Below are 25,955 nucleotides of genomic sequence, written 5' to 3' on the forward strand. Positions count from 1 at the left end.
AATATCTCATACACCCTGACTGAAATGCCAGAATTATGCAAGAGTCCCATGCATTTTTCTACAGCTCAACATTGGGTGTAGCTTGAACCATCTATATGAATCATCTACAAATTAATTTGGTCTAGATCAGTCCAGGCCAAGGTCTCTTTCTTTGATGCTAAGTCCCTTTAACATTTCACTAGGGTCAGGATTCCCTTGGCTCTTGTTCAGTCTATTTTCCAAGACCCCTGCCAATTTTCTTCCCTATATTGAGTCCAACTCACTCAAAAATATAAGCAAGAATCACTGCAATTTACTGGGTGATAGATTGATACCTGGAGGGAGCCCTATAGATAGAGGGAGCTAAGTGGCATAGTAGCTAGAGCACTGAATCTGGAGTCAGGAAGACATGAGTTCAAATCCAGACTTAGACATTAATTAGCTGCATGACCTTGGACAACTCACTTAACTTCTATTTGCCTCAATTTCCTTGTCTCTCAAAAGGTGATAATAATAGTACCTCCCAGGGTTTTTATGAGGATAAAATAAAATAACATTTATAAAGCACTTTTTAAACCTTAAAATACCCCATAAATGCTATTATTATCAAGTCCAGAGATTGGGTAAGATGAAACTGAGAAGGCTCAGAAAGGTTAAGTGACTTACACACAGGTAATTAAGTAACAAAGCCAGAATTTGAACTCAGGTTACCTGATACCAAATCCAGCACTCTTCTGTGATTAAACCAAGCAAGTCATCCCCCAAACAGCAAGTGCTCTAATTCTCTATCATTGGCTTCTAATACTATCATCTAAGGGTGTGCTGGAGGCAGCTTTGAGTGGCTTGTGAGAGCCCATCCTGAAATACTAAGTATGAGCATTGACATCTTAGAAATCTGCAGTGGCTACAAATTAGGACTTGATTTACTGTTTTGTTGATTGTCTAGACTTAACAAAATGCTAATGTAGATTAAACTTAAAGGTGCTCATACCATTTTTTTTTCCTGGAGAGTCCAGTTTGTTAAATGTTTTACCAGCACATGCCTACAATCATCCAAAGAAATGAGGCCAGGAATGGGGTTCTTCTTCAGGACCATAATCCTTATGGTGGGTCATCCCCAAAAGACATATTCGAGCCATCATTTAGAGTGCCAAGTTACTTTATTACATATAGTGTATGGCATTCCCAGGTTCCCAGGTATATTCCATCCATCCAATCTCTTCATTCAATTCAGATTTATTCAGTTTCACCCAGGTCTTACTGTTTTACCTCCCCACCTTAATTCTATCCCAAGTCCAACTCAGAGCCCTTTCTTTTAGCTTCCTGGTCATTGAGGAAATAGTCCTGCCTATCTGGTCTCTTTACATTAGGGATTCTTGACCTAGGGTCTGTGACCTTATTTTTAAAAATTAATAACTATATTTCCATATAAATATTTTCTTTTGCAATCATGTATTTTATTTTATGCCTTTTAAAATGTATAACAAGGGGTCCATAGGTTTACAAAACTGCCCAAAGTGTCCATCACACACACACACACACACACACACACATTTGGGAACCCTTGTTTTAGAATTAAATATTTCCTTTAGAATTAAATCTTTCCTCTAATTCTGACTGAACTGTATTTCAGGGAAGCCTCTGTCACCCCTGGGAGGATTCCTCCTTCTAGGAATCTCCTTAAGCTACTTTATCTTCCCTGCTCTGCTCACTTAAATGCTTTCCGTAGTCCACTTTAACTGTGGTTAATACTATATCCTCTTTCTCCTATCCACTGAAGCTCCTCCCCCACCAATCATCCCTTTTTTCAGATCCCCAATTTCTCTTAAAAACTTCCTTTTCTCTCTATTGCTTTCCTCCTCAATCCTAAAATACACTTACCCAGAACAGTGTCTACGGAATCAATTAGGTAACAAAGCCACTAACCTTTCTTATGATGGTATTAAATTTACGAAGTGCAGCTGGGGTGGACTACCAGTAGAATGACTGGCTTTCCTGTCCTGCTTCCCTTCTGCCCATCCCTGGGTCAACACTCTAAACACTTTCACCATCCTGTCATCCAAAATGCTTTTCCCACTTCTCTGTCCCTGTTCAATCCCTCACTCAGCTCTTGGTGCAACAGCTGACTCTCCTCTTAATAAGCCTGTGGCTTTTCCCATTCTTTGACTTAGTTTACCTTCCTGCATACAGACCAGAGTATACATAGAACATGCAAGCCAGATTCGGAGGAAATAGTATTCTTTACTATTAAGCATCAATGTGCTATTTATAATTCTCAGTTACTTTATTTGCTACTTGAAAGGTCTCAAATAAGTCTGTGGTTATAATCTTAGAAAATAGTGCCATGTGTCAAAAAACACAATACAGTCAGAGCAGTGGGGAATAGTATTCTCTTCCTGTTCAAATGACCACATGTGGACTTACTACTTATACATTTTGTCCCTCTTTAGTAGGCTGTAAATTCTTTTGGGGGCAAAGATTATTTTTCATTTTGTCTCTGTATTCCCAACACTGAGTACAATGTCTTATACTGTGCTTAATAAATATTTGCTGTATTGTGTTGTAATGAGGAAAATTGGGTTTCCTAAAGTTACGCATCATTATGAAAAAGAGATTGATGGCTATGGTTTGCCCCTATAAATGATAAACGAGTGCTTTTTCCATTTCTCCTAATGGTGATATCCAATGCTGAGTTATTCATGCCATATTTGAAACCAATCACAGCTACTAAAATGGCAGCTAGTCCAGTATCTCCATTTTGTTACATGTAACCACCATTCTCTCCTCTCTCTCTTCCTCTCCCTTTCTCAAGGAATGATTATGATGAAGGTGGGAGAAACCAAAGGTACTGAAATTTATAGACTATAAGCTTCCCTGTTGGCAGGGACAATTTTATTTTTGGTTTTGAATCCCCAGCAAACTTTCTATGAATGTCCTTAGTTATACATAAAACTGTTTAACGTGCTTGTTCTACCTCTGTGGCCCTTGCCTTATCCCTAGGCCTATAGAGGCCCTTCTCCAAATCACTGCAACTTTGAAGTCCCCCAACTCATCCTTTCTGGATCTGAACAGTTCCTTGAACTCAAGCTGAGCCTTGGAAACGTTTCTAAGTGATGTCTGAATAAATGGTGGTTAACCTTGTTCATGGGAAGGGCTGCCAGCCTATACCTATTGGGTAATGTACTTACTTTCTCCTCTCCTAATGCCTATAATCTCTTCTCAATTTCTTGATTGCCTAATGAGCTGCTTTCTCTTTCAATCACTATCCTTTAGACTGACTTCTTAAGCAGAAAAGAAATTAAGTTAATCAGCTACAAGGGGAAGGTGGGGGTAATGTAGGAAACCTAAAAAGCTACAACATAGAGTGATTAGGCTTTGTGAGTTGGCTGAAGCTTCCACAAAGACATAAGAAGCTCATCCTCAAAATTGCAACACATTCTCCTTCCAGGAGGTTGGAGGAAGACAGAGCAACACCAGAGTAAGCACTTTCTGAGGGATTTCTTCCTCATGGTCTAGGCTTGAAGGTGGAGACCAAGCTCTTCCTGACTTGCTTGGGTTGCTCACACATGCTTGTCAGAAGAACTGGGTCCATCCTATGTTCTACAATATTGAAGGGGCAGGTCTTCAAGTGCTCTGACATGGAGGTAACTTCGTTGAACTGCCAGCTGTTAATTCTGGAGAAAAGACTGCTGAACTGCCAGATCTGTTGGAAAAAAAAGAAATTGAATTCATTTCAACAAGTATTTTATTACACACCTAAGGCATACCAGGTACTATGCTAAATGGTGAAGATACAAAGAAAAAAATGAAAACAATCCCTTCCCTCAAGGAACTTACATTTCTTAGGGGTGGATAGTGGAGTAGGAGGAAGGGGGACTGGACATCTGCTGCTAGATGTTTAACAACTGGATCTGGGGGTGAGGTATATACCACAGGACATGTTTTAAAGTTTAATCTACATTATTAACATTTTCTCCATCACTGTCTTAAGTCTGGGCAAGTCATAAAACAATAGATCAAGCCTTTGTCAATTTCTAAGGTGTGAATGCTCACACTGAAAATTTAACAATTGGCTCTTGAGACAGTTTGAACTGACTCCAGCACACCCCTGGGAAGGACATAACAACAACAACATGATGGTGGTGGTGGTGGTGGTGGGACCTAACTTGGGATATAGGGTATAGGCTATATTCAGGGTAAGGAAACTCCCTTTATCAATGCAGTTCAACATTCCTGCAACTTAAAAAATCTTAGAGAGTTGCCTCAAGCACTGAGAAATTAAATGAATTTCCCAGGGTCACACAGCCAGTATGTGTCAGAGGCTGGACTATGAATCCAGGTCTTTCTTACTTTGAAGCCCCCACTCTAGCCACTATACCACACTATATATTGTATACCCCAGTGCTGGACACATAGTAGGTGCTTACTAAATACTTTTGATTAGTTGATTAAAGCAAATAATAGTGGACAAATAGGAAAGTCTCCACCTAATTAACAAAATTGATTATTGCTAAGACCAGACAGCATATTCCACATATACCACAAAGTATCAGAATTCATAAGTAAGTATGAGATCACTGAACAAAGTGTTATCTCTGAGAGAAAGATTTCTGTATGGGGAGATCATGCTCAATATGCAGAATTTCTTTGAAGGGTTAAATAAGTATAGAAACAAGAGTGAGCCAGAGAACCTAATTTATTTAGACCTTTAAAAGGTCTCTAAAGCATGTATATACCAAATGGGTCAGTAGGGACCAGCTAAGTGTTGGTTACAGTAGTTTCAAAGGATTACATGGAAGCACTGGCTCTGGATTCAGGTTCAAATCTGGCCTCAGATACTTACTAACTGTGTGACCCTGGGCAAGTCACTTAACCCTCATTGCCCCCCAAAGCCCCCCAAAACCCCCAAACACAACAACAACAACAATACACACACACAAAAACCCAAAGGATTACATGGTTATAGATTTAGAGTTGGAAGGAATGGAGAGGGAAGGGCTAAACTGAGGGACATTTTGAAAGAAAAGATGATGGGATTTGAAGATGGAATACATAGAAGAATAGAGAAGAGTAAACAATGACTCCAAAGTGTGTAGTCTTAGAGACTAGAAGACTATATTGATAGAAGTGGAATAGTTAGAAAGGCATCCAGTTTAGTTTAATGGGAATGATGAGTCTTGTTTTGGACATGCTAAATTTGGGGTACTGTCTGGACATTCACTTATATGAAAATGTCCCATAAGCAGTTGAAAAGATGGGACAGAAACTCTTGTGGGAGGGTCATGGATTTAGAGTAGGAAAAGATTTAGGGATTATCTAGGCAAACTTCATCATTTTACAGATGAGGAAAATGAGGCCAAGAGAGATTAATTGCTCTAGGTCATACAGGTAGGAAGTGGTGAATCCAAATCCCAGAAGTCTGCCTCCAAACTGGCCCTTCTTTCTTTCCACTGAGCAGTGTTCTGCTAGGATTTCTGAGTCATCCAATCATAGATGATAGGGAATTGTTGAACCTTAAGCAGCAAAGTGAATTGAGGTGGCAGAGCCATGATTCTGTGATCTCACAGAAGTTACAGAAAAACTAAACTAGACAACTATCATTTCTTCCTTTCTTCTTTTAAAGTCCTTCATAACCTTCTGACCCCCCCTTCCTACCATTCTGATCTTCTTATTCCCCTCCTTGTACTTCATGGTTCAGCAACTCTGGCCTCCTTGCTGCTCCTTGCACAAGATACTTGATCTCCTGATTCCCCAAATGTTTACTGGCTTTCCCTTATGTATGGCATGCTCTCTCTCTTCTTGTCTTTGCCTCCAGTTTTCCTGCCTTCCTTCAAGTTTCACCTAAAATCCTACCATCTACAATGCTACTTCCTTCCTTCTGTTGTTTATCTCCAATTTATCCTGCATCTATCTAGTTATTTGTATGTTATCTCCCCAATTAGAATATGGGCAGGGACTATTTTTGCCTTCCTGTATATCCCCAGTACTTAGCACAGTGTATAGCACATATTGTTTAGTTGTTTCAGTTGTGACCTACTCTTTGTAACTTCATTTGGGGTTTTCTTGGCAAAGATACTGGAATGGTTTCCATTTCCTTCTCCAGTTGATTTGACAGATGAGGAAACTGAGGCAAACAGGGTAAAGTGACTTGCCCAGGGTCACACAGCTAGTAGGTATCTGAAGCCAGATTTGAACTCAGGAAGATGAATTTTCCTAACTCCAGGCCAGCACTCTATCTACTGTGCCACATAACTCCCATGGCACATAGTAGGCACTTAATACATTTATGGGGGAGTAGAACCAAGATGGGGGAGGAAAGGCAGTGACTCACCTGAGCTTTCCTCCAACCCTTCCAAATACCTTCAAATAATGCCACAAGACAATTCCTGGAGCAGCAGAACCCACAGAAAGGGTGAAATAGTTTTCCAGTCAAAGACAATTTAGAAGGTTGGGAGGAAAGGTCTGTTCCACCCAGATGAGAGTGAAGTACAGTCCAGCACAGGCCACACCAGCTTAGACCCAGCCCCAGAAAACAAGAGCAGGCTTTGGGAGCCATTGAATCATCAGCAGCAGCAGAAGCAGCAGCAGCAACTGTTTCTGAAACTCAGCCCACAGAGGGTAAGGGGGTTGATAATTGGCCAGGAAGAGATTACAGGGGTATTTTTGCTAGCACTGAGGGAGGACTCTGTTGTTTTGCCCATACTCAGATCCAGGTCAGCAATACCAGGGTGTGGAGGAACACTAGCACACCAGAGCTTGTGACCACAATGGAGCATGGACTCTCCTCACAGTTCCAGGGAAGAAAAGCAGGCATGTGGTTGCTTGCAGACCAGAGCACAGGTCAGGAGAGTAGTAAACATACCTCTCCTCAAATCATACCACCTTGGAAGAACTGAAAACTTACAAATCCCTAGAAGTATCTTTGAAAATAGCTACACAAATCTCCTGAAGCTTGGGACAGTGCACCCGCCATCCTGGAAGCAGAGCCGCAATTTAACAAAGGGTTAAAAGTCAAAAAATAGGTTAGGAAAATGAGCAAACAACAGAAAAAATTCTGACCTTAGGAAGTTACTCTAGTGACAAGGAAAATCAAAATACATCCTTAGAAGAAGATAACAAAGTCAAGTCTCCGAAATCCAAAGCTTCCAAGAAAAATATATGAATTGGTTTCAGGCTATAGAAGGACTTTGAAAATAAAGTAATAACAATTCTCAACAATACAATGATCCAAGAAAATTCCAAAGGACTATTGATGAAACACTATCCACCTCCAAAGAAAAAACTGATATTGATGGAACACAGACTGAAGCATGCTATTTTTCACTTTCTTTCATTTTTTTCTTTTATTCAAGTTTTCTTGTACAAAATGACTAATATGGTAATGTTTTACATAATCATACATATATAACCCACATATGATTGATTACCACCTCAGTGAGGGGGGAGGGAAGGGAGGAAAGGAGGGACAAAAATTGGGACCCCAAACCCTTAATAAATAAAAATGTTTATTACTTTCTTAAAAAAAGAAAATAAAGTAAGAGAGGCAGAGTAAAAAATAGTAAAAGAAATGAGAGTGGGACAAGGAAATCATGAAAAAAAAAAGTCAACAGCTTGGTAAAGACGACACAAAAAAATACTGAAGAAAATAACATTTTAAATAACAGACTAGGTCAAATGGTAAAAGAGGTACAAAAAGCCATTGAGGAAAAGAATGCCTTGAAAAGCCAAATGGGTCAAATGGAAAGGAGGTACAAAAACTCACTGAAGAAAATAAATCCTTGGGGGCAGCTAGGTGGGATAGTGGATAAAGCCCCGGCCCTGGATTCCGGAGGACCTGAGTTCAAATCTGACCTTAGACAGTTGACACTAGCTGTGTGACCTTGGGTAAGTCACTTGACCCTCATTGCCCTGAAAAAAAAAACCCAAACAAAACAAAAACAACAACAAAAAACCTCCTTAAAAATTAGGACTGAGCAAATGGAAGCTAATGACTTTATGAGAAATCAAGAAACAATAAAATAAAACCAAAAGAATGAAAAAATAGAAGGCAATGGGAAATATCTCATTGGAAAAACAACTGATCTGGAAAATGGATCCAGGAGAGAAAATCTGAAAATCATTGGACTGCCTGAAAGCCATGATCAAAAAAAGACCTGAGACATCATCTTTCAAGAAATATATTTATATGAATTATTTATACAAATTGCATACAATTTATACAGTGACCTTAGTAATATAAAGGAACATAACTTTGAAATACCTCAGAACTATGATCAATGTACTGTTACCCTATTTCAGTCCTTTATCACATCATACTTAGATTACTACAGTGACCTACTAATTAGTCTCCCTACCTCAAATCTCTACCTACTTCAGTCCTTCCACCGCACTGCTGCTAGGGTGATTTCCTTTAAGTTAACATAGAACCATATCATTTCCTTCCTTAATAAACTCCATTAATAATTGTTGATAATTTCAAAACATTTCTATATTAACATTATAATAATTATATTATAATTTAAATTTCTCCTCTGTTTTTCCTGTCTTTTGAGCCTCATTGTACATTATTCCCCCACCTATATACAGTGTCCCAAAGAAGCCATACACATGGAGTATGGCAACCCAAACAAGTCCCACCCTCTAGCTATTGCCAACACAGAGACTTATCTTCTTCATACTCCAAATCTTACCCCCTGCAAGATTAGCAGCACAACCAGAAAATAAACCATACCCAAATATCCTCACACACATACCAGAGAGGTGCTTTGTGTTTCCCAAAGAGAGAAGGAAGAGAAGTATGCCCATGTGTGGATTGCAGGGAGTGCGTCTTGACCAACTGAGGTTCTCTCAGAGTGAGAGGTGGTCCCAAGGAAAGGGTATGAAAATAATAATGTAAATATTTTTATTTACATGAAAATAAATAAATGATCATGTAAATTGAATCTGACTAGACATAGGTAGTGGAAAAAAAATTACCTGTTCTACTTTTCTATTTCCTGTCACATTTCTAGGGGGTGAAGAGTTAATCAGACTTCTGGAAGGTAAGGAAGGTCAAGATACAACAAAGTCAGAAAACCTGAGTTTGAGCCTTGGCTAGTCTGTGACTATGGACACGTTAACCTCTCTGGGCTTCTTCTGTAAAATGGTGATAATGCAAGATGGTCACAACACTTGCCCCATCTCCCTTACAAGATTGTTGTGAGGAAAGTACTTTGTAGTGAGAAGTAATGCATCACAGTGTCTAGAGCATCAGACTGGGAGTCTTGGAGACCTAGGTTCAAAAGTCACCTCAGATACTTCTTACCTCTATGACCCTGGGCAAGTGACTTAACTTGCCATGTGTTGAATGGTGAGCACTGTGCTAAGCACCAAGGATACAATTGCCCTCCAAGCCCAACACACACACACACTCTCTCTCTCTCTCTCTCTCCCTCCCCTCTGGTAGAAACCTTTACTAGGATGTCATCGACCAGGTAGGTCTACTTGCCTTTTTGTGAGCTCTCCAGCCGGTGCCCCCATGGGAATAGGACTTTTTCTTCCATTCCAAGAGGACCATCCCCCTCTCTTGTAAGAGCGTGGCACAAATGTTCCTCATGAGGATGGACACCTGGGACAGCTGAGCCAAGCTGACGCTATCTAAGAACCCTGCAATATACTGCAGTATCTCCAGGGGCAGGCTGGTCAGTGACCTCTGGCTCTTCTCTCTGGGCCCCAGTTCTGGAGCAACCTCAGGTTTGATGGCAAACGTCCTGAGTTTCTGACTGTAGATCACTTTGGCTCTCTGCCCCGGAGGGCGGAAATGACTCTGAACATAAGTGCAGCCCAAGTAGGCCAGCGGACAGCGATGTTGGAACCAGCCATTGAGGCACGACTGGATATCAGAGTGGACGTTCTTGAAGTGTAGCGGGAACTCGTCCCTCCTGAAGAATTTGTTGCAAGTAAAAGTAAAAGCTGAGCTGCTCTTGTTATGTCTCCGGGTCACACACTCACTGTGGAGTTCCACATGGAGACCCTGGGGACCTTCGGAAGTGAGGTCTGCCAAGACTGCACTTGAGGAAAACTGTTCCGGCTCAAAGCTGTAGGTCTGTGTTGCAAAGTCCATGAAGAGCCCGTCGATGCTCCTGGATTCGGAGATGATGTGGCCCTTCAGCTCCCTTTCCATGGCGCAAAGAAGGGTCGTTCTGATTAGATCAGATTTGGGCAGTTCTTCTACATTGATTCCCAAATCTGAGGTATCTGTGGCCTTGTGTTCACTTGGCTTACTAGCCCCCATCGCATCACCGAGTCGGGCCCTCTTTCCACAGTAGCTGACTGGGACTTTGAAGGTATAAACCGTCTTGACTTCCTGAGCCTCGAGGTTGCCATAAACAAAGTCGCGTTCTTTGGGCGTGCAGGCAGGAATCTGGCCAAAGTGGATCAGCATTCTCCCATTATGTACCAGGTACATATTGTAGTCCTTCACGTCAACTGCTGCCTTCAGTCTTTCCAATACTCCATCTTGCCAAGGTGCGAGTCCTGTTGTTTCCATGTTTCTGTATGGATCCTTCTCCCTTTGGTCTTCCCGGGCTTCTTTCTCCACACTAGCTTCCTCCTCTGAAGCGCTGCCCTGACTGGAAGTCTGTCCTTTCCCCGTGCCCTGATTATTCTTGCTCCCAGGGTTTGCCGACGAACTTGTTAACACTGATGCTGCAAGCTCTTTGCTGAAAATGTTTTCCCATTTTCCAAAACTGGCCAGATCCATCCCTTCTTTGTCTTTTGCCAAAGCCTCTCTTTCTTGCTGACTTAGTTCCACCATCTCTCCATTAGGTGACATTCCACTTACTGGCAGAGAATGACAGCCCACCCCTCCAACTGCTCCTCGTTCCTCCAAAATGTCATCACTGTCCACTTCTAAGTCATCCTCAGTGAACTCTCTGGATTCAGGGAAAAGCTCTACCATCTTCAGGGAGCCAAAAAGGACCTTCTGGTCCTGGATGGCCAGAGCTGTGTCCAAACATTCCTCACTGTGGGGCTCTTTCATTATATTCTCATGAAGAATCGTTTCTGAATCTATATTTGGCCAACGGTTCCACTCCATGGAGCAGCAGACCACACTGGCGGGGCACACCTGAAGGTGCTTTGCCAATTTATGTCGGGCCATGGAGAGAGGACAGCCATAAGCGGAGTTGAGGCAAGGAACCTGCTCCAGGGGACAGAGTAACTCATGTTCTTCCTCCTTGCACATGTGGAAAGCTGCTCCACAAAGCCTGCGGCAATTGATCACCAGGCAGGAGATACTTGGCTTTATTGGAACCTGACACTGGCGATTGAAACATTTCTCACAATGCTGGTGCTGTCCGGCTGGAGGTCTCTGGACTCTGCCCTATGGGTCAAGGACAAAAGGGACAAAAGGAAAAACAAATACATGTTAGAAAGAGACCCTTTGGGGGTGGCTAGGTGGCACAGTGGATAAAGCACCGGCCCTGGATTCAGGAGTACCTGAGTTCAAATCCAGCCTCAGACATTTGACACTTACTAGCTGTGTGACCCTGGGCAAGTCACTTAACCCCCATTGCCCCGCAAAAAAAAAAAAAAAAAAAGAAAGAGACCCTTTCTAGTCTTGGGTTCTCTTCTCTCTTCACTCATTTATTTATTTTATTTTATTTTATTTTAATTTAATTTATTTTTTTTGGTGAGGCAATTGGGGTTAATTGACTTGTCCAGTGTCACATAGCTAGTAAGTGTCAAGTGTCTGAGGTCTGATTTGAACTCAGGTCCTCCTGACTCCAAGGTTGGTGCTTTATTCACTGTGCCACCTAGCTGCCCCTCTTCACTCATTTATTCACAGAGCTTGTTTGCCCTCATTGCAACCTTAGGTATGTGGATATTTCCCTGAATGGCAAATTTGTCTTCCTATCTTTGACCTTTCTACCTGACAACTTGGTCCCATGAGTATTAGGGTCAGGAGGGGAACCTTCGGTGGATTTTGTGGGTCTACCTCCCTCCCATTTGACAGGAGGTATAGGCACTAAATCTATGAAAGTGGGCGTCCTTAATCATTTTTATGTCGTGGACCCTTTTGGTAATCTAGTGAAGCTTACAGACTCCACACAAAACAATGTTCTTAAATGCATGAAATAAAATACATATGGTTAAAAAACCAATGATATTGAAATAGTTATCAGAATATTTACAAGGCAAGTACCTGGACCCCATGTTAAGGACCCCTTGCCTTAAAGCTTCCCTTGAGCATTCCTATTACATGTGTTTCTGGTTGTTTTTAGAATGTCTCCATCTGGATGTCCTGCCATCATGTGTCAGAAATTGACTTCTTCAACTTTCTTTCTCCCCAAAGTGAGCCACCTTCTTACTTCCCTGTCATGGGCAATGGTGCCACATGCCATTGGCCTGACCACCATAAAGTCACAGGATGAAGGTATCAAAGTTCCAGTTGGAAGTAGCCCAAACATGATTCTGAGAAGGGACCCAGAAGCTTCACCATCCTGCCAAAGGAGTCTATGATTCTCAAAAGGGTGAGAACTTATGATGTAATCCAGCTCCCTTATAAAATTTAATTTAAACCCCCCTTTTTAAAATGGATTTAATCATCAATTCTATGGCTCTCTTATTTTATAGATGAGCAAAATGAGGCACAGAGTGGTTAAGTGGCTTGTCAGTAATACAAAAATAATGTATATTACAGGTGGATTTTGGACCTAGGTCCTCTGACCCTAGAACCAGCCGTCTTCCCATTGTTCCTTGCATCTCTACTTCCTTTCTTAGTCATCTGACCCCCAACCAATCACTAAGTTCTGCTAATTCATACTTCCCTGTCTCTTCAATCTAGGCTTTCCTCTTTATTTTCTAAGATTTCAACATAGGCCAGGTCCTCACCAGCTGGAGCTTTAAAATCAATTCCTATTTAAAAGCAATCCCTAACTAGTCTCTCCTCTTTCCAGCTTATTATTTTATTTTTTTTTTCCACGGGGACATCCCTTTATTTTCCAATTTTAAAAGGTAGGCATACAAAGGATTACACATTGTGAACAGTTAGAGACCTCAAGGATCATTTAGTAGAAGCCTCTCATTTTAAAAGAAAACTGAGGCTAGGAAAGGGAAGTGACTAAGCCAGGGTCACCAGGTCAGTAAGGCAAAGGTAGCCAGCATTGGACCACACCTGGGAGGGACCAGGGGAGGGGCTGATCAAGGGTTGTAGGTGAGTCTTCTCTTGGCCTTGGGATGAGGCCTGGCTGAGCGCCTAGGAGGGTAGGAGGCCGATGATCTTTGGTTTGGAGGCTGTCCGATCATCTGACTGGGAGTGACGTAGGCCCCTGGCCCCTGCATCTGTCTGGGCCCCGAGTCAGGCAGGAGTGGACCACTGGAGCAGCCAGAACTTGCTTCAGTTTCTGCACTGAGTCCTGCCTCCACAGGCTGTAAGCACTGCATGCTGTGAACCTGGGCTGGCCCAGGGGGCCTCTGGGGGGCCTGGTTCCAGAAGGATACTCCCAACTGCAAGTGGGAGTCTGACTTCTTGTTCTCAGAGTTCTGTGCCATCTGGGCATAATCTATATCCTTCTGAGCTGGGAAGTGCCGGGTGGAGCTCCTTGGGGAAATCGGGGCCTTCTCCTGCGTGAGTAGATCAAGAGGCATTTCACCTGGAAGATCCATCGAGGATAGAAGGCTACACCGTTTCACCAGCTGGGGGTAGATAGGGTCAAGCTCTGTCTGCATCTTATTTTCACAGGTTATAATCAGATCCTTTACTTCCATTTTGGCTGCCGGAAGCGCAGCTCCTCTGTGGTTGTTGTTGGTGTTGGCAGATGTCAGGCCCCTTCTCCACGGGGGCTGCTCCCCTCAATGACGGTAGCAAGGGCCGCCTGCTGGTGCAGGATCAAGGTGCGCTGTCATATTGCATATGAAAGTGACCTAGGTTAGGATTCCATCCCTCACTACTACATCCCTCGGGGAGGGCAGGAGTTGTTTCTTTCTTTGTTTTTTCAATCTTTACTCTCTTTCACCCCCGATGCCCCGCCCAATCCAGACGCTTTAAGCAGCAGGGGCTTAATCAGTGTTTGCTAAAGAAGTGAACACGTGGATTGGGCTGCCAGTGCTCCCCTAACTAGGGACTCTCCGAGCTAATGCTTGAGGGCCTTCGGTGGGGGATAAGGGGATGCTTGGTCAGCTACTGGATGGGCTGGATGGCCTCTGCTGTCCTTTCCAGCTCGGAAGGCTTGGAACAGAGGATGAATGAATGAATGAATGAAGGGAGGTGCTGGCAGTGATTGACAGAAGCGTCCGAGAACTTCACAGGGTTCTTCGACAGGCGGCGAGAGAGAGAAAGAGAGAGGGGGTGGGTGGGGGGGGAGGGAAGGAGAGGGAGGTAAGGAAGGAGAGGAAGGTAAGGAAGGAGAGGGAGGTAAGGAAGGAGAGGGAGGTAAGGAAGGAGAGGGAGGTAAGGAAGGAGAGGGAGGTAAGGAAGGAGAGGGAGGTAAGGAAGGAGAGGGAGGTAAGGAAGGAGAGGGAGGTAAGGAAGGAGAGGGAGGTAAGGAAGGAGAGGGAGGTAAGGAAGGAGAGGGAGGTAAGGAAGGAGAGCGAGGTAAGGAAGGAGAGCGAGGTAAGGAAGGAGAGCGAGGTAAGGAAGGAGAGCGAGGGAGCGAGAGAGCGAGAGAGAATGGGGGAAGAGGGAATGGGGGGAGAGAAGAGGGGGAGGGAGAGAGGGAGAGAGGGGGAGAAAGAGAAGAACACGCGCGAGACTCCAGCTTATTATTTACTCAAATGTCAGGACAATATTACTCAAATACTGTTTTATCATCTTTTCAGGAGTATATAATGGTCCCCAGTCTTAATTCAACTCTAGCACTACACCTCTGAGCATAACCACCTTTTCAACTTCATTTCTTATTCATTTTTGTGACAAAATCCTAGCACAACTTCAATTTTAAAAACTGTTTTGTCCTTTTTGTTTAAATGTTTTAAAAAATATTCAGAAGGAAAAAATGCAAATTCCCTCTAAGTATTAAGAGCAGATCTAGCCCTTGCCTGAGATAGGTCGTAAAATTCACCTTCAGGGGTTAACACGCAAAATTCTTTGGTATGTGGATTAGTCATTCCTTAACAGGAAAGGAGAAAAGGAAGAATATAACAACTTGGTGGCTAAAAACAGTTAAAGGGTCCCACCTGTGGCATGTAGGGACATAGTGTACTAAATCCAATAACCAAGGTTGTTTGCATTTGGAAAGTATAGAGACCCCTTTGGGTACTCACAGCTCTGACTGTATTACGTCTTTATATTTTAGGTACCAGGTGACTGAAATCAGTTTCTAACACCCAGGAATTAGTTTACTCCTCCTAATTCAGTTAGTAAGAGTTAGTTCAGTTAATTTAATCAACTAATGACACTTATTACCTGTTGTATTCTTGATAAGCCACTTGAATTGAATTTAATAATTTAATAACAGCTCACTCCTGTTTTAGCTAATTCAGGTGGCAAGCCAGATAAAGAACCATATAAATATAAGATGCTAAACAGCTTTGGTTTCACCCTGAAGCCCAGCAAAAAGCTTTTGGGTATTGCTTTCTGCTAATGTGTCTACGTACACATTCTTGGGCGTGTCGAACCAGGTTTGAACCCAGAAAAAGAGCAAATTATCAGGATGGGAGGTTCAAATCCATTCCTAATAATAATAGCTGACATTCAAATGCCACTTTAAGGTCACTTCATTTGAGTCTCACAATCAATAACTTTGAGAGTCTCAAAGCTGTATGGTGCAAATAGCATCTTCTCCATTTTACAAAGGAGGAACTTGAGGCTTAGAAAGATTGGGTAAGGGGGCAGCTAGATGGTGCAGTGGATAAAGCACTGGCCCTGGATTCAGGAGGACCTGAGTTCAAATCCAGCCTCAGACACTGGATACTTACTAGCTGTGTGACCTTGGACAAGTCACTTAACCCTCATTGTCCCACCAAAAAAAAAAAAAAGGTTGGGTAGCTTGTTTGCCTGATGGCAGAGCTAGAATTCAAACCTGGGCTTTCTGGGCCCAAATTAAGACAATTTTTTCACTATCCTCTGCAGCTTCTTCATTCCTAGCTGGTAGAATTGGAGCAAATAAGTAATTAAAAGGAATTTGGTGCCTGAAATTTGGGGGTGGGAAGATGTTGTGAAGGTAGATAAGGAACAAGAAAATAAGTAATTAAAAGGAGTTTGATGCCTGATTTTTTTTTTTTTTGAGTTGGGAGGTGGAGGGAGAAACAAGAAAAAGATGTTGTTTCTGACCAATCTCCAAAATCCCTTGAAGAGGCTGGAGTAGGTCTGGAGTAGGTAGGAGAAGACATAGCTCTGGATGGGGAATTCCTGGAGCATAAATTTAAGCTTTTCCTGAAAGCAAAAATGGAAAAACTAGAGTTAAAATTTGATACTGAATTATAGGAGACAAAGAAACCTGTGCATTTACATTTGGATGTCTTTGCCTATTGCTTCATATTGTATCTTATATTATAAAACAAAGAGAGTCAATGATACTCCCTGTATAACCATATATGAGGCACTCAAGCTTCCTAGGCCTCAGTTTACTCATTTGCAAAATGAGGGGGGGGGGTGGACCTCTGAGGGTTCTTTCCTATTTTGGATTTATGATCCCAAGATCCTATGATTTTTGAATAATCTATGCTATTTTTTCTTTTTTTCCTATTTAGAATTTTATTTTCAAAATTACATGTAAAAACAAATTTTAACATTAATTTAAAAAAAACCTTTGTGTTCTGGGGCAGCTAGGTGGCACAGTGGATAGGGCACCGGCCCTGGAGTCAGGAGTACCTGAGTTCAAATCCGGCCTCAGACACTTAACACTTACTAGCTGTATGACCCTGGGCAAGTCACTTAACCCCAATTGCCTCACTAAAAAAAAAAACAACACAAAAAACACCCTTTGTGTTCCAACTTCTCTTCCTCCCTCCCTTCCTACCCTGACCCCCAAGAATTCAAGCAATTCAATACATGAGTAGTTTGGAAAACATAATCTATGCTATTTTTAATAAAAAGTTTTATTTCTATGGAGAAATTGTAATTGGCTATATTGTTCTTTCTGCTTCTTTTAATTATGTGTGCCTGAGAAGAGCCTATTAAGTGGGTCTTTATACCCATAAACACTTTCACTGGAAGGAGATGGGAGATTCCTGTTTGTTTCATTTTTAAGAAAATGATAATGATAATGATGAAAATGAACAGGGTGATAAAAATGAATATAACATTTATCTCAATTGAAAAATGTCACTAATTGATATGGTTGATAACATAGGCTATATCAATCAATCAACAATTACTTCTTAAGCTCCTATTTTGTGCAGGAAGGAACTAGCAAGCCACTCCAATATCTTTGCCAAGAAAACCCCAAATGGTGTGTCACAATGAGTTGGACATGACTGAAATGACTGAAAAACAACAACAAAATTTAGTGTCATCATTTTTCAGGCAGGTAGAGTGATTTAGTGGAGAGGGAACTGGAAACTGAGTCAGATGACTTGGATTCAAATCTCATATCTACTGCTAATTACCTTGGTCAAATCTCACAACTTCCCTGAACCTCACCTTCTTCAGAGGGGAATGGTACAGTGAAAAAGACCAGGGTCTAAATCTAGCATCTGATGTTGACTATTTGTGTGACATCACACAAGTTACAACCTTCTGGGGCCACAGTTTATTCTTCTATAAAATTAAGGGTTTAGACTAAAAAAGGTTCCTTCTTACTCTTAGATCCTACAATCAATAGAATGAAAGGGTTGGATTAGATAATTTCTAAGATTCCATCCAGCTCTATATGCTGTGATTCTATTTGTTTTCCTTCCAAAGTGATCTCATTGTAGAGGTACAGCCTACATTGGGTTCAATAAATAGGCCAAGACTGCCCTCGCATTTCTTAACAGGAAGTACCGGGACTGTGACATGCCTCAACACAGCTTCTTCCCTGCAATCAAATCAATCTCATGATTATTCTCTATTTTTCCATCTATCCTCTATGTCATATAGTTTTTTATTGTTGTTGTTCTGTTGTTCAGTCATGTTTGATTATGTCTATTGGGTTTTCTTGGCAAAGACACTGGAGTGGTTTGCCATTTGCTTCTCTAGTAGATTAAGCTAGAGGTTAAATGACTTGCTCAGGGTCACACAGCAAGTGTTTAAAGCTGGATTTGAACTCAGATCTTCCTGACTTCATGCCCAGCACTCTCTCTACTGTGCCACCTAGCTCTCTATGTGTGTATATATGTATATATATATGTATACATGTATATTTGTATATATACACACACACATATATATATACTATATATACACTACCTATACATATACATGTGTATATACACATGCATACCTACCTCCCAGGGTTATTGTGAGGATCAAATGAGACAATATTTGTAAAGTACTTAGTACAATGCCTGGCACATAGGTAGCCACTTAATAAATGTTAGCTATTATAATTATTATTAGGTGGAGGTTGTGATTTGCCCACATAGCTAATAAGTGTCTAAGGTAGGAATGGAATTCAGGTCTTCCCAGATTCCAGTCCCAGAATCCTATTCACTGTACCACTTAGCTACATCAAAAAAAAAAAAAAAACAAAAGATGGATGCCTTATTGTTTCTTTTTTAAACTTAGAATTTTGGGGGGGGCAGGGCAATGAGGGTTAAGTGACTTACCTAAGGTCACACAGCTAGTAAGTGTCAAGTGTCTGAGGTAGAATTTTAACTCGGGTCCTAATGAATCCAGGGCTGGTGTTTTATCCCATGTGCCACCTAGCTGCCCCACTTTATTGTTTCTTTAAAACTAGCCCCTGGGGCAGCTAGATGGCGCAGTGGTTAAAGCACTGGCCCTGGATTCAGGAGTACCTGAGTTCAAATCTGGCCTCAGACACTTGACACTTACTAGCTGTGTGACTCTGGGCAAGTCACTTAACCCCCATTGCCTAAAACAAAAAAAAAACAACAACAACAACAAAAACTAGCCCCTTATCACCTGCTATTGGCCATCAGAAAGGAAGGCATTCTCCATTCCATTTATGAATAAAATGTTAAATTCCTTGTATTTAGTGTGTGAAATTCGTGATAGCCACATTCTGTTTTTATGCAGCACCTTCTATCCTCAGCATCTCAAAGCACCAATCAAAGAATATTTGGTGAAAACTTTTAGCCCATCTTACTGACAGTGAAACAGAGGAGTCCCAAGAAAGGAGCAAATGCCAAAAGTATTTTATCCATAAGTAGGTCATATTTTGTGCCAGCCTCTGGTCCCAGCTCTCTGATACAGCCAGAGACCAGCAAACATTTCCAGAAGAGGAAAGAAGGTCTGCCAAGCAAGCCCTTTATATTTAACAGAGGGCACAGGTTAAGCAAAGACTAGGAACAGCAGTGCCCAGAGCCCATAAAAACCCGGCACTTACCATAGTGCCAACAGGTCTTCTTGCTTCTTAGCTCTAGGAAAAATGTAAACAATTAGCAATAGAAGTAAGACACCTATTCTTGTTTTTCTTTTTAACATTCTGAATTTAATAAACTTCCACTAAAATAAGCATGTTCCTGTATATAGTAGAACTGAAAGGGCTGTACCATTATGCACAGCTTGCTTTTCTTTTAAAGTATGTGATAAATTTAGCCTCTTTCAAAACTGTCCCATTTGTCTATGATTCTGCACACTTTCTTTTATTCTCTTCTGTTCACTTATGACATGAATTTTTTCAAGTGAAATGTTTGCTTTATTTTTTCCTCATAGAATGTAAAAACAATTTTTAAGCATTTATTTTTTTTAATTGAGTTTCAAGTCCTCTCCCTCCCTCCCTTACTTCCTCCTTGAGAAGACAAGCAATTTGATATAGATTATCCAGGGAAAATAAATTTTCATAATGGCAATGCTGTGAAAAAAACAACATAGACCAAAAAACAAACAAGAAGAATAAAGAAAGTTCAAAAAAGTATGCTTTGATTTGCATTCAGACTCCATTAGTTCTTTCTCTGGACTTGGATAGTATTTTTCATCATACATCCTTTGGAATTGTCTTGGATCATTATATTGCTAAAAATAGGCAAGTCTTTCCCAATTGATCATGATACAATATTGCTGTTACTGTGTAAAATGCTCTCTTGGTTCTGCTCACTTTACTTTGTATCAGTTCATGTAAGTCTTTCCAGATTTTTCTGAGAGCATCCTGCTCATCATTTCTTATAGTACAGTAGTTTTCCATCACAATAATATGCTACAACTTGTTCAGCTATTCCCCAGTTGACGGACATCCCTTCAATTTCCAATTCTTTGCCACCACAAAAGGAAATACTATAAATATTTTTGGACATATAGTTCCTTTTCTTTTTTCTTTGATCTCTTTGGTTTATACAACTAGTAGTGGTATTGCTGGATCAAAGGGTAAACATGGTTTTATAACCCTTTGGTCATACTCCCAAATTGCTCTCCAGAATGGTTGGATCAGTTCACAACTCTACCAACAGTGCATTAGTGTCCTAGTTTTTGCACATCCTCTCCAACATTTGTCATTTGCCTTTTCCGCATGACATGCATTTTTTTCTTCTTCTTCGTCTTCTTTCTCTCTCTCTCTCTTTTTTTGCAGGGCAATGGGGGTTGTTAAGTGACTTGCCAGGGGTCACACAACTAGTAAGTGCCAAGTGTCTGAGGCCAGATTTGAACTTGGGTCCTCCTGAATCCAGGGCCAGTGCTTTATCCACTCTGCCACCTAGCTGCCCCATGACATGCATTTTAACAGATACTTTGAATCTCAGCTTCTGGATCTCTAAAATGAAGGAGCTGGACTCCTTGGCCTCCATGGTCCCTTCTGGCTCTAAATCTGTCATCCTAACACCAAAGGGGTATCTCTTTGGTATATTCCTACTCTTAAGGCTCTCTGTTAAAAGTTTTGATCATAAGCTTTCAATGGTTCTCTGGACCAAATTCCTTACCAGCTGGGAGGTAGTAGAAAGAATACTGTATTTGGGGTCAGTAGACTTGGGTTAAAAAGCCAAGTTAACAAGCATATATTAAGAACCTAACATTCTAGACATCATACTAACTCACTGGGGATATAAAGAAAGGCAAAAGAGAGTTTCTGCCCTGAGGGAGAACACAGTCAAGTGAGGAAGAGATGCAAGCAATTATGTACAAATATGATGGACAGAATAAATTGGAAATACTTAACAGAATGATGGCACTAGAATTAACATGAACTGGAACAAGCTAATTGCAGAAGGTGGGATTTTGGGTGGAACTTGAAGGAAGCCAGGAAAGTCAAGAGGCAGAGATGAGGAGGGACAGAATTCCAGATATGGGGAAATGCTAGGGAAAATGCACAGATCTGAGAAATGCAGTAGTAAGGAGGCCAGTGCTACTGGATAGTAGGAGGGTGTAAGAAGATTGGAAAGGTAGAAAGAGGACAGGCTATGAAGGACTTTAAGAGGGTTTCTTTTTTTTTTGGTTTTGTTTTGTTTGCAGGGCAATGAAAGTTAAGTGACTTGCCCAGGGTCACACAGCTAGTGTCAAGTATCTGAGGTCGGATTTGAACTCAGGTCCTCCTGAATCCAGGGCTAGTGCTTTATCCACTGCACCACTTAGCTGCCCCTCTCCTCTGATTTTCTAAAAGACCTAAGATCGATAAGTCACTCTTCAAAATATTTTAATGGTAGCTAGCTATTTGTATACGGTCTTATCTCCCCTCCTCAGAATTCCTATAAGACCTAGGGTCTTTAATGCATTTATATTTCTCTCCAAAGTGTTTTTCATTGTAGTTGTTTAAGTATGGTCTTATCTCTCCCACTAGGTTGCAAGTTCCTTGAGGACAGGAATTTAGGTCTAATTTTTCTTTGTAGCCCCCAGAGTCCTCAGTCATATTGTAGACTCTAAACAAGAATTTGTTGAATGAAAGGGTGATGAATGAATATACCCCCTTTATTCCTCATGCTACCCATATGGAAATACTTTTGAATTATTGGGGGATTGCCTTTGTATCCTGGGAATTGCAATAGTTTTTTATTCTCTCACTCTAGTTGGTCAAACCTTGATTACTACAGTGTAATGTTTCATCCCTGTAATGTTCCATTGGTCCAATACAAAATTCATGGGAAGACTTACCATTCCCTTACTATATATGCTTACCATTTTTTTTACAGAGAAATCCCTGCCTCCACCCTGCAATTGCTTTTATCCCCAAATGTGGGATGTCACATCAGCCCAAGGTTTGGTACAGCTCTGGCAACTGTCTAAATAGGGGCTCACTCACTCTATCTATCTATCTATCTATCTATCTATCTATCTATCTATCTATCTATCTATCTATCTATCTATCTATGTCTATCTGTCTGTGTCTGTCTATCTATCTGTCTGTCTGTCTATCTATCTATCTATATGTCTGTCTCTATCTATCTATTTATCAATCAATCAATCTATCAAATATGTCTCTGGACTCTCTCCCTCCCCTTTAAGGTAGCTATCACATGTCTCCCCCTTTCCCCCATTTCAGCCCTTTCTTCTTTAGGCTAAACAATCTCATGATCCTTGATTGATTTTTATAGCTCTTGAACCCAAGACCCTTTACCGGTCTGTTTAGCTTATTCTATATTATTCCACATACATATTCCATATTAAACAGAACAAAACTCCTCTAGCTGCTTTGGGAAAACTCGAACAATATATGTCTTCTGTGATACATATTTGAATGAGGAAAGTAACATCTCTGGAGTTACCCCTAATTTGAATAGAAACAACAATTGCTTCTGATTTGAGTATTCTTCTGGTTTAGATTTCATTTCTATAAATGGTGGTACCCAGGCCTGAAATTCTAGATGTGATGGGACTTGGGCAGAGTACAGAGAAAATATTGTCTTGATTTAGATGTTGTGCCTCTCATTTCATAACATTTTTTTCTTCTTTTGATTATAAACTTGGAAAAATCAATAAACCTTAAATTTCTTTTTATTCTAGGAACATGGAAAGAAGAGTGAGTATGAATCCATGAACATCTATTCTGTATACCTTACTTTTGAAGCATATATTACATTTAGCACAGTAGTAACAACACTGCCCTGACCCTCTGTCATGTCCTGAACATCTGCTCTCCTCTGTGTATTTTTATATGTTTGACTGATGCTCTTTTCTTTTTTTTTTTTTTTTTTTTTTTGGTAAGGCAATTGGGGTTAAGTGACTTGCCCAGGGTCACACAGCTAGTAAGTGTTAAGTGTCTGAGGCCGGATTTGAACTCAGGTACTCCTGAATCCAGGGCCAGTGCTTTATCCACTGCGCCACCTAGCTGCCCTGATGCTCTTTTCTTTCTTCTGGATTTTGCTATCCCACTCTCCCCCACCAGGAGAAGAAAAGTGTTTCCTTGTACCAAATATTTTTAGTCATGAAAAACAAATGTACTTATTAGCAGTGCCTAAAAATGTGTGCTTAATTCTGCAACATTGGTCCATCATCTCTCTAAGAGATTCAAAGAATGATTCATCCTTAGTGTTCTGGAGTCATGATGGCCATTACAATGATGATCAGAAGTCTCAAGTCTTTCATATGTGTTACTGTAAATTGTGTCAATGTGTTGCTGTAAATTGTTCTCCAGGATCTGCTCACTTTACTCTTCATCTATTGCTAAAAGTCTCTTCAGGTTTCTCAGCATCTATCCCCTTTGTCATTCCTTTTAATGTAATAATATTGAATTACATTTATATAAGTTTGTTCAACTATTGCCCAATTTACAGGTGCCCAATTTGTTTCTAGTCATTTCCTAAAACGAAAGGTATACATGTAGGTCATTTCTCTCTTTCTTTGATGTCTTTGTGGGATCTGCTTAGTGGTGGTATTGCTGGGGTAAAAGGTATGCACAATTCAATGACTTTTTGGTTATACTTACAAATGACTTTCCAGAATTGTTGGACCATTTCATAGCTCTGCCAAGAATGTATTAGTGTTCCTGTCCTTCAATTATCCCTTCTGACAATTGTCACTCTCATTCTTTGTCATCTTTGACAGGGATGGTTTGGAGGTACTCTCAGAGTGGTTTAATTTGCATTTTTCTAATTAGCTATTTGAAGCATTTTTTAAAAATATGGTTGTTGATAGTTTGCATTTATTCTCTTGAGAACTGCTTGTCTATATCTTTGACTTTTTTTCCTGGGGAGGACATCTAGATGACACAGTGGACAGAACACAGGCCCTAAAGTTGGGAGAACCTAAGTTCAAATCTCACCTCAGACACTTACTAGCTGTGGGACCCTGGGCAAATCATTTAATCCCAATGCCTTAAAACATCCGGGGGCATTGCCAGTCGTTCTGATATATATCTTGCCACTGGGCCCAGATGGAGGAGAGAGTGAGGCTGGTGATGCATAAACCTGCTTTACTTAAAAGCAATTCACTGCAAGTCATGACATCACATCCTGATATCATGTTCCTCATTGAAGGACAAACAACAATAAGAACAACAACATCTTCTGGGGAATAACTGTGTCATTCTATGCTTCTGTCAAGATAGCCTAAGATTATATTAGCTTTTTAAGGCTGCTATTGTACAATAATGACTCACATGAAGTCTGTTGCCTCCTACTGAGCCAGTTATATTTCCCCTTTATCACATTGCTTCTCTGAGGAAGAAAGGTTGAATGATATTGCTTACATTTCTTAGGGGACAGATGCAAAACCCTAGGTCTCAGAATATCTCAGGATACCCTTTAGAAATTGACATTTCAGTATCATCAAGTATGACAACTGTTTTTCCAAAATAATTGGAGAAGGAGGAGGGCACTAACCTACAAGCTGAAATGACTAGAAAAAAAAACACCATATCCACCTACTTTCTGTCCTAGGCAATTGTTTGAACTGTCCTTTTGAATCAGATAGACCTACTTTTTAATTCTCTCAACTAATTCCATATTTTCATTTTTAACCTTCCTCATTGGTATAGGAAACCTCCCTCACAACTTGGGAAATGAGACTAAACTTCTTACTTGTGATGAGCAGGGGTCTGCCGGTAAATGTTTAACAACCAGCTTCCCCCCTCAAGTGTATACACAGCACATTTTAAAAGTTTCATTTGCATTACTAACATTTCTGCCATTACTTTCTCAAATCTAGATAATCAACAATACAATAACTCAAACCCTGATTTGCATCATTTTCTAATTTATGACATGTTAATGTTCACACTGAAAATTTAGCAACCAGCTCTCAGGAGCTGGCTCTAGCATACTCCCATCATATGGCTCCCTAAAAGCCTCTAGGTATCTGAGGGTACTCTCATAGGAATTGGATTTGTGTGCAAGAGGGTGTAATTCTTTAAAGAGGAATTCCTAAGGACCCCTCCCCCAACCCTCATCTATTTCCCCATAAGAGGAATCATTATAGAGCCCTCAAGTAGCAGCATGCTAGAGCTGTTCAGCATGGGTTTCATCAAGAGAATGAATCTTATCAAGAGCACATTCCCTCCCTTTGAAGCTCCTGGTCCTTTCTCACTCACACTCTGTCCATCCAAAATCAGGACAAGGAGATTGGATGTCTGGGGTCACATATAGATACCAGGTTATGTCTAAGCTAATGAGATCCCTTCTGACACTTCTTTGCCCAACCCTCAACACACACAGTGGGGAATGCGTACATCTGTTTTACCTGGGTCAGGTTAAGGAAGGAAAAGGTCTGGTTCTTTGTAACACCTGTGCTAGAGTTGGGCTTGTGTCTAATTTTGTTCTTTGTTTTGCTTGTAACTGTTTTGACTTTGTGTCTTGATCTTCCCTGTTACCATAGTAGCTTTTTTTTGGGGGGGGCAGGGCAATGAGGATTAAGTGACTTGCCCAGGGTCATATAGCTAGTAAGTGTCAAGTGTCTGAGGTTGGATTTGAACTCAGGTTCTCCTGAATCCAGGGTTGGTGCTTTATCCACTGATCCACTGTGCCACCTAGCTGCCTCCCACCATAGTAGTTTTTTAATGTTCAAGTTTCCCCCCCCCCAGTTGGCTTATTTTTTC

At 41.0% G+C, this 25,955-nt stretch overlaps 1 protein-coding gene across 2 annotated transcripts in view; it reads right to left on the bottom strand.

Annotated features, from left to right (window-relative positions):
• Positions 1-1,104: 1,104 nt before the first annotated feature.
• FBXO40 (F-box protein 40) overlaps positions 1,105-25,955 on the bottom strand; it is a 52,827-nt gene continuing 27,976 nt past the window's right edge. For both annotated transcript variants that reach the window (XM_043998611.1, XM_043998612.1), the window contains exons 3-4: positions 9,467-11,341; positions 1,105-3,682 (exon numbers count right to left, since the gene is read on the bottom strand). In XM_043998611.1, coding sequence (XP_043854546.1) covers positions 3,485-3,682; positions 9,467-11,341 — 2,073 coding nt within the window. In that variant the 3' untranslated portion in view covers positions 1,105-3,484. The remainder of the gene's footprint in view (positions 3,683-9,466; positions 11,342-25,955) is intronic.

Source organism: Dromiciops gliroides, chromosome 3, assembly GCF_019393635.1.
Source record: "Dromiciops gliroides isolate mDroGli1 chromosome 3, mDroGli1.pri, whole genome shotgun sequence".
Lineage (NCBI taxonomy): Eukaryota > Metazoa > Chordata > Mammalia > Microbiotheria > Microbiotheriidae > Dromiciops > Dromiciops gliroides.